The following is a 9,282-nucleotide window of genomic DNA, read 5'->3' as shown; positions in this document are numbered from 1 at the left end:
AATTTGTCCAAGTCTGACTTGAAAGATGCTACCGGATCAACAAGGCCTACGTATTCCCTACGAATATCAGAGGGAAGCAAATTAAACAATGAAGGAGCCCGAGAAAGAAGAGATGTGGACTTCATTGTTCGAACTAGCCTGGATTCTCGAAGACTTGAAGGTGCTCTCAAAACGCACATTAAGCCTCTACGGTCACTAGAATTGACCTTAAATCCTGGGTTAGGGCAAAGCTTTTGGATCCTTTTGGAGCCGCACAGTATCAGATCCCTTTCGTACCTTCTCTGAACACTGTACAGTCCCAACTTGTTTAGCCTCTCCCAATACGAGAGCTCTCTCATTTCTGTGATGTTCCTAGTGAAACATCTTTGGACTTCGTCGACCTTTATTGCTGAGATGTAATACAAAACTCATTGCTTTTTTATCTAACTCCCTTCCGTACCTATGAATAACACCACCTAAGACCTAAAAGAGGCCATACATTGATTAAAATCTTTTGGTTAGATTCGGTTAGGTTCGGTTAAGCCATCTTCTTGATTGTTTTGAATATGTGCATCTGTTGGTATTAGATTCAAACTAGAAAGAGACAAAGTAGTCCATAGCATTAGGTTCTGGCTTACTAAAAGAGCTAATGCCCATGGCAAGCAAGCCAGACGGATTTTCCTTCAACCAATGTAACTACGACTTTGATTTTGCAACATGCTGAAGCAAGGCGATCTTGAGCAACAGTTTGGATCCAGGGCAACACAATGACCAGGGCTTGAATCATTACCAAAAAAAAATTACAAACATTCTGTTACATGTATTGACTTCAGCATTACATCACAAACTTAAAGTAGTTTGCAAAATATAGTACCTGTGTCAATTATTTGTTGCTCTGTTCCTTTAGGTAATATCATCTACTTTTGCTAATATGACAGCCTGCTGAAAGCAAAATCACGTTCTTAATATGATAGCTCACTGTTTGAAACAATGTGATTCCAAAAACTCTACTAGAACATAACCAGGCTTTTGTGGACTCGAGATCAGTCAAATATATGGTGTTCAAATACTTTACTATCAAAGTGAAAGCAAATTCAATTTTTTCAGCTCTGTTTTCACTGTTTTTTTATGTTTCAAACGGTGCAACACATATAAAAGAAATCTAGTTTGATCTAAGGCACAAGTCACCTTCGTTTCACGGGTGACAAAATGAAAATTTATTGTTAGGAAGATGATTTTCGTTATATTGTTGGTTTGGTTTTCATGACCTTTTCTAACCGCCACAAGGATTTAATCCCCGGTACTATTAAAACAAAAGGATGTATTTCGTCCATTTAACTTTTAATGCTTGTTGATCATGGATGCACTGTAATGGTTGTAAATGCATTTCTTGGGTTACAATTGGCCATTTTCAGATGGTGTGTCATCATGAAAATTTAACCGAAAAATTTATGAAGACAAATCAACCCCATACAGTCAAATTGTGGAAGAATCGACCTATATTCTTCAAGAGTCCATGCCGTTAACACAAACTAAGAAAGCGGTCTCCAACGTCCAGAATGTAAAGCCTTTTGTGTATCATGAGGATCGGGTACCCCATAAATTTTCTTGTTTTAATCCACGTCAATTGCGTATGTCTACATGTGTGCTTCAATCATGTCATGGTGGACGGGGTTTCTACTATCTTTTTTTGTGAAATCCAATGGCTTCTTCGTTATGACTACCATAGGCAACGAGATGACCAATCCAACAATCAAGGAATAGTTCATCCAGTCATATCCAATATCTTTGATGAAGAACACGAGGAAGAATAACAACGCAACCACGTTTAGCGCACCGGTTAGAAAAGCTCCCACCAAACCTTCCGGTACAGGGTGCGCCATCATAACAGCATACTCAAAGAAAAGGGGGACACAGCTGTAATTAAAGCTGACTGCCAAAATAGTGGCGGCATAGAGTTGCCACATGCTAAAAGGAATAACCTCAAAACACAGCAACGCAAGCCAGATGAAGCAAATTGTGGCTAAAGTTAAGAGGACAATGAGAGATGGTTTGATGTGATCCCGAAAGTAGTCTTGGCCATACGCAACCAAGCTGGCCATGGCACATTGGCAGAACACAGAAATGAATCCAATCTGACCAATATCGCTATCACTCACACCCAAGGGAGCAAAATTAAGGGCCATGACACCTTGCCAGGCTGCTTGGACACCATTTGAGATTGCATAACAGAGGCAACAAAGCCAAAGCTGCCTGTTTCGACACATGTCCTTGATGCCTTTGAAGAAATGGGTCCGGATCACTGAGCTGCTTGGACAGGGTGGATGTTTGGGCTTGTTGGGAAAATATACCAAAAATAAGATCAACAACAATCCAGCCACCACAGCATTTCCAATCATGTAGTACTGAATGTTGTCCTTGGTGTTGTTTATTGTACCATCCACTTCCACATCCGTTAGATTGGCAGGGTCAAAGCTCTCGTCAAAAGGAACAATCAGTGGTCCAATAAGGAATGAAATCCCATTGCCCAAGATGTTGAAGCTCTAACCAGGGAATTAAAAGAGAGAAAATTAGTATGTCTTTAGTTCTTCAATGTAAGGAGTACTGTACCTGGGACACTGAAGTCGCAAAAATCCGTTCACTTTCTGGAAACCAAAGGGACGCCACTAAAGGAGGTGTGGACATCACAGTAGCTCCAGAAATTCCATTGAATACGGCACACAAATGGGCCATGTACAAGAATATTGTGTCATCTTGACTGAACGTCCGGAGACAGCAACCCAGTACCACAAAAAATGTCACCAGCATCAAGGTTGGTCGAATCCCTTGAATTGCATTTACGAGTACGTACACTTCTGATTAAGATTTGGATATGTTGGGTTCACTAGGCATTGAAATTTACCTTTGATCTCCAGCAGATAAGTTAGAGGAAATAGGGCCACTATGAACATTATACAACCCCAATTTGGCATCATTGCAAGTGTGGCATCCGACCAATCATAGGCAAATTGCATGGCAAATGTTATCGGACCAAAGGTGTTCCAAATTAAGCACTGGTGCATGCAAAACACCGAATAAATCAGGAGGATGTACCAACGCCGATGATAGACCTTGAAGGTCTCTTGGTGATCCTCGAATCTCTGAAGATAGTTCTTGTAATATCATTTGCTAACCAAAATTAATGCTCATGTACCTTTAGCGAGTGATTGTCAGGATTGGAGAGGACTTCGATACGATCATCGTCGATAGCAAAAATCACGGGTGGACTTAATGTTAAACTACCTCGTCGACCCATTGCTAACAAACTATTTGGGTCTCTAACTTTAGTTTGAATTGAAGTTTTGAAATTAAGTCATAGTTTCATTTTTTCATCATCTGTCTATGCAACATGCGCGAAAAAAAAGATATCGAAGATGTAGAGGATAATATTGATGGACTGTATTGTGGAAAAGCTTGACCACAATCATTGCCAAAAGCAAGTCCAGAAAAGCACGAGGCTTTGTCGCAAAAAAACTCGGTTTGGGTGGTTTGCGTGTTATTTGATATTAAAAGTCGGTTTTAAGGTGATACAGAGAGCTTCTTCACATTTTGATTACGAATGCATGGTAGTCGTTGTATCTGAAATTCAGAATCAGTTTTTGATGATTTAGTTTGACGATCATATAAAAATTGTTGCGTGAGGTGAAGGTCAATAAGGGCCCTTATTAGCAACGTCAAAGAAAATGGGAAGACGCACGGTAAATTGCTAAATAAACTGCTCTTGCCTTGCCTTGAACGCAATTCCTTTTCCGGACATTATGTGATCCGGGGCATTAATTATAAATAAGATTTTGATAGAATTAGCCAAAAATAACAGGAACGCACTATAATTCAATAACAAGGAATTGGCCTCATCGGCCATTTATTTGGCAGAGGCTGAATGACAAAGCGCCCTCTGGAGTGTAGAACGTAAAACATATTTCGTCCAGCGTAAGGAGGGTAAGGGATTTCATTCCTAGCCTCTCCTGACCCTGATTCCAGATTAGGCATACGTAGGCGAGGTAATCCTGACACCTGACGGCCATAATTGACCTCAAAGTCGGCTGTTTGTTATGATTTGGTTTTGGGTGGGCAGATTTTGAAGCTCACAACCGTCAGAACAACGGACATTGTCCCTGGTTTTCAAGACATTTCAGCGTCATCAAACTAGTTGCAGTCAACATACCATGATGCTAAAACATTGATTGTCCAGAAGAGCATAGGACCGCCAAAACGGACATTTCTCTTCGTTTTCGAGATACTTCAGCGACATCCAGTTTTACTGCTATCAAGAGGAAGGTTTTCATCTCACACACTCGTTCGTGGAGTGAATGAGACACATGAGGACGGAAATCTTTATGTTTTGAAGAACATGCCGGGATGCAAAGACATTGATCTGCCAGATTGGCATATCGAAAGCAATGGAATCGACCCTCAACCAAATCGGAAAGTGGACGACAATCAATCCCATAGTTAGGCAACACATCCAAAACCAACAGGGCCATAGGGGCCGTTGGGGCCGTCACCCGCTCTTTGAAGCAAGGGACTACAATAAAGGCAAAATGCAGGCAAAACAATTGATTCAACCTTCGCTCTATTGCCAATCCAAGTAGATCTCATGAAGAGTGAGTGGCCCAAAAATAGTGGACGGGAAGAAAGAAGAACTGATATCCAATGCTCTTTCCAGCCAAATCTCTGGACAGCCTGAGAGCATGGCGTTGATACGGACGTGATTGGGAAGAAGCGGCCAGAGAAGCCTTTGAACCTTCGATTCCTTGTGCCCCAATGACTGGGTTATGCGGCAAATGTTGGATTATACCACAAACTTCTAGAGATGTCAACTGCAAACAAAAGCAAACATTTATTATCTCCTTAATCATTCACTTTTTTCCAAATAAGCTTGACATGCGACCACAAAATCTTGCTGAAGGATGGAATCTTGCCAAAATTTGAGCCCAAAACCATGCTTGGGACTCAAGAAACATGCAATGAAAAAAAGTTTGAATTTTCCGCCTGAAACGAACCACTTAAAAGTGAATGATATAAAGTGACCTGCATGTAATTGAAAGAGATCTCTACGTTTCTTATGTTACTAGCTTGATTCGAAAAGTGGCTCGGAGTTGCTACGACCAAGAGCAGGCCGATTTGGCAGGAAGCTCGTTGACATTCCATATTTCAAGTACATTGTGCCATAGTTGGCAAACTCATCAGATGGACATGAATCTGTAATAAGGAAAGCCTCAAAATTGAATTTCGCTCTTTTTAGTGTGAAAAGAGTGTTATCATTTGGATTAGATACACATGATTCATTTCAAAGAGTGTCAGTGTCATGGCCAATTCGACTTAGAAAAATGAGATTTCTTTTTTATAGCCAAGCACACTAAGGTTGACTGATTACCATTGAACGAGATGGTTATTGGATACACAAAGACGATCCCTCAATTGGAAAAAAATATACCTAATCAGGTATTCCATTTTTTCCTCGGCTGGACTCATTTTTCCGGTTTTCTTTCGATCCATATGACTAAAGCACATTCTCATCCAAATGGCGGTTTTTGTGAGCTTTGACTTTCTTTATTGAATGATAACTCGTTAATTTGAAAGATATCTGGTTGAGCGCTTTTATCCTCAAGCTTCTTCATTTTGATTTTGACCTTGTTCACTATCATTGGCGCCAATCACTCTTCACGGGATCTATCCGAAATGTCAAATCAGAACAAAGATCAAACGTAGGTGAGTGCCTGTGAAGAGCCATGCAGTTTGTTGAATGGTGCTTTTTGGTAGCCGCTGGCTTGGAGAGCCACAGTTGATTCAAAAAGCAGGTGGAGCCTTCTGAGAGCCCCGGTGATGATGAAGTGTTGCCTTACAATTGAATTGACTGTCATCCGCCTTTTCGTTTTGTGGGGGTCAATTCCATAGTGTTGGATATGCTCTTCTGAGAATCAATGTCTTAGCATCGCGGTATGTTCGACATCACCTGATGTTATCCATCCTCTCGGGTCTTATTCACTCCATGAACAAGTTTGGCATCAAGTGAGTTTTTTGAAAAAGCTGCCATACTTTGTAGATGGAAAACGCCCTTTCAATAGAAGTACAACTAGTTTGATGACGCTGAAATGTCTTGAAAACGAGGGACAATGTCCGTTGTTCTGACGGTTGTGAGCTTCAAAATCGTCCAGAACCAGGGTTGCCAAGTGGCGGAATGAAAAAGTCATTTGCGTGTGTTAAATTTCAATTGGCGGTAAGCCAAAAAATATGGCGGAATATGGCGGAATGAAACCTGAAGGAACTTGTAGAAGAGGCATGGTTAGTAATGTCGCAATTTGTAGTTGTTGCTTTTATTTTGAGTTGAACATGTTTTTGACCTTACTCATTTTAATATAATTCAGCTTAGTTTAATGAAACGTCATTGTTTTGTTGCAAAGGTATCTGGAATGGAATGGATGAGAGAGTTGATTGCAATTTGCCCGTGTCATGTTTGGGTTGGTTTTTGGGTGGAATTCTTTTTTGTTCGAGCCTTGACTCAAAGTGCTTTCACACAATAACTAAATCCAGGTCAAGCTTTTCCTTAAGATGCAACCAGCAAACCCCAATACTTCACATAAAAAGAGCAAATATTAAAAATACTTTCATTTTAGTCCAAGTCTTTTCATCCTGAGGGAGAGTTGAGATATAGCACTGAGAGGAACCAAATTTGATCAAGAAACCTGCATGGTTTGGGGTATCAATTTAGGAGTCCAAACTAGGAGACAAGAAGGACTTTTGTTTTGATCTTCTAGGATTTTGAAAGTTTTTGAAACCTTTGGTCATGTTTTATTTGATTTGTTTGACGGGCTTTTCTAAACGTTAAAACGAAAATAATCCCCATTACTATCAAAATGAAAGGTTTTATTTGTCTATTTATTACCCTTTCATGTTTATATGAAGCTTTGAAATTCGGTCATAAATAGCACAAAATTTTGCAAACTTAGTTCCAATTTGCCATTTTACATGCTCTTTTGCTTTCAAACATGATCAAAGTTTTCAGTTTGATATTTTTTCCCTCAGAGAAAAATATAATTTATTATTTCTAAAAACTTTTAGTGATCATTTTAGAGCCTAGTTATGATACATTGATAATAATAGTGTTTCCATTTTTAAGCCAGAAAATTGTCCAAATATGGCGGAATTTGGTGAAATAGGAATGTCAAATGGCAGAATAAGTTCTCGCAATCTGGCAACCCTGGTCAGAACGGACATTTCTCCTCGTTTTCAAGACATTTCACCGCACACAAACTCTAGTTTGGACGTTTCATGGAGTTTCTAAACCGAGTAAACAAGAACACATAAAATGTCAACCGGACTTTCAGAGTCCGATTTTGGTACTTTAGTTGCGTGATTATCAATTTGGAGCATTGCGTTACGGAATCATCACTGTCATCCTCAACAAGATGATTCATCCAAAGACATCACGGACTTTTTTACCCTTGCCTTACATGCGTCTCGTTTTTTTGATAAGATAGAAATGAATTGAGTAGGGCTCTGAATCTAGAAAGAGAACAAAAGTGAGACCAGTGCACCATAGGAATTAATTTTAATTCCTTACATAACAATAAATTTAACTGGGCTCCAGATCCAAATCAAACGCGTTTACATAAATATTCTCTGATTCTACTTGTCAATATACGGCTTTAGCTACCCTTCAGGCACCCTTTAACGTACTTTTAATGTTGCAAATGCCAGTTGTTGAGCCACTTTCTATATTTCTGTTTGAAAATACCTTGTTTGAATCTTGTGTTGCTGTAATAGCAGATAAGGATGCCTGAAAAGTAATTTAAACCCTTAGAACTAACTCTTAAGCACAAACATATACAAAGATGTGTTTGGTTTGGATCCGGGATCCATGTAAACTCAATGTTTTGGAACATAATTGAAGGTTCAATATTAATTGCAATGGTGCTCTGACCTTACTGTTGCACTCTTTTAATACAGGGCACTAGGATTGAGTGCAAAGAGAATGAAACTATGTAAGACCAATATTTAAATGAGTGAAACAGGCCAAGCTGAAATTTCTATGAGATGTTGTAAAATGTGACAAGCACCATTTTCACATTTGTGATTAACTTGAATGAAGTTTTACTCATTTCACAAACTTAGAATAGTTGATAGCTTATCAAAAATCATTGACCAATGCTACATGAGCAAACATATCAAAAGACCTTTGTCTTAGGAACCAGGTGAAGAAAACCCTTTTCATAAGTCCACAGGGCTTAATTGTATGGCTCTTGTGCATGTACACATGTATGAAACTGAACATGCCATATTCAGCTTTAAACAAATAATTGTCCATAATCAAGGAAAACGTTATTGACCCCTCGGTTCCTTTTAGCCTGTGACTGGTTTGGCTTGGTCTTGTTATATTGAAAGTAATAAAGGTGGGGCTTCATGAAAACTGTTGAGGCGTGCATCAAAACCATCCATCAAACGTAAAGCCACGTTTTTGCAATCACGTGACTAAAGTACCAAAATTGGACTCTGAAAGTCCGTTGACATAAAATGTCAACATCTTGAAAAGTCAGTGTTGCCATTTTGAAGTCATTCCTGACCTAACCTGACTGATCCTAACCTAACCTTTCGGTTGAAGCGCTTGCAAGCAGGGTGGGGCAATTTTGAGAATTAAGCGTGACTTTTGGGACCAAGTAGGACAAAAGTGTCCAAAGTGTCAAAAGTGGACAAAAGGGTCCAAAAGTGGACGAAAGTGGACAAAGTGAACAAAAAGTGGGCAGAATGTGTCCAAAATTAAGTACAATTGTGCAAAAGGGGATTGACAAGCAAACACTTTTAAACCCTAAATCATGTTATTTCTTTACCAAAACTAGATGTGAACCAGCAAATAGAATCAGTAATCAAATAAAATCTAAGCTTTCTTCAAACACATAAATATGAAAGTAACAACTAGCCTTTTCACTAACGTTTTTAATTTCCAAGATATACACTTAACGAAATTCGTTATCTTGATACAATACAGCTTTAATAAAGTCAAAACAAATATCTTTAATATATTTTGAATGTTAATAAGTCAAAGCCACACTAATAATCAGGGCATTTGGTGGCTGGGTAATTTTAACAAAGTGTAGAGGCATGTTATCTTCCCATTCGTAATCCATCTATGATTCTCCCCAGCAGCCATAGAGAAAAATAAACAGAGTTCGTTTTCTTCTTGGTTCACAATCCGAAGCAAGTTCATTCTTTGCTGGTCTTCCTCCTTTCCCTTGGCACACGTCATAACATGGCGCAGTAGTTGAA

At 39.2% G+C, this 9,282-nt stretch overlaps 1 protein-coding gene across 1 annotated transcript; it reads right to left on the bottom strand.

Moving 5' to 3' along the window:
* Window positions 1–1,460: 1,460 nt before the first annotated feature.
* On the bottom strand, window positions 1,461–3,368 carry LOC131882317 (solute carrier family 49 member 4-like). The gene is made up of 4 exons (XM_059229428.1): window positions 3,173–3,368; window positions 2,882–3,119; window positions 2,590–2,804; window positions 1,461–2,522 (listed from the first exon to the last, which is right to left on the bottom strand). The coding sequence occupies exons 1-4, from the start codon at window positions 3,272–3,274 to the stop codon at window positions 1,617–1,619; spliced, it is 1,461 nt and encodes a 486-aa protein (XP_059085411.1). The 5' UTR covers window positions 3,275–3,368; the 3' UTR covers window positions 1,461–1,616.
* Between the last annotated feature and the right edge of the window lie 5,914 nt (window positions 3,369–9,282).

Source organism: Tigriopus californicus, chromosome 6 (assembly GCF_007210705.1).
Source record: "Tigriopus californicus strain San Diego chromosome 6, Tcal_SD_v2.1, whole genome shotgun sequence".
Taxonomy (NCBI): Eukaryota; Metazoa; Arthropoda; class Copepoda; order Harpacticoida; family Harpacticidae; genus Tigriopus; species Tigriopus californicus.
Note: the sequence above shows the minus strand (reverse complement) of the source record. Positions and strands in the feature narration are given on the sequence as shown.

What these genes read in the sequence shown, in the direction of transcription:
- LOC131882317 (XM_059229428.1), bottom strand. Translation starts at nt 3,274, where the DNA reads ATGGGTCGACGAGGTAGTTTAACATTAAGTCCACCCGTGATTTTTGCT. An exon ending in CTGACAATCACTCGCTAAAG is followed by an intron (nt 3,120 to 3,172) that starts GTACATGAGCAT and finishes AACTATCTTCAG; the next exon opens with AGATTCGAGGATCACCAAGA. An exon ending in TTGCGACTTCAGTGTCCCAG is followed by an intron (nt 2,523 to 2,589) that starts GTACAGTACTCC and finishes TTCCCTGGTTAG; the next exon opens with AGCTTCAACATCTTGGGCAA.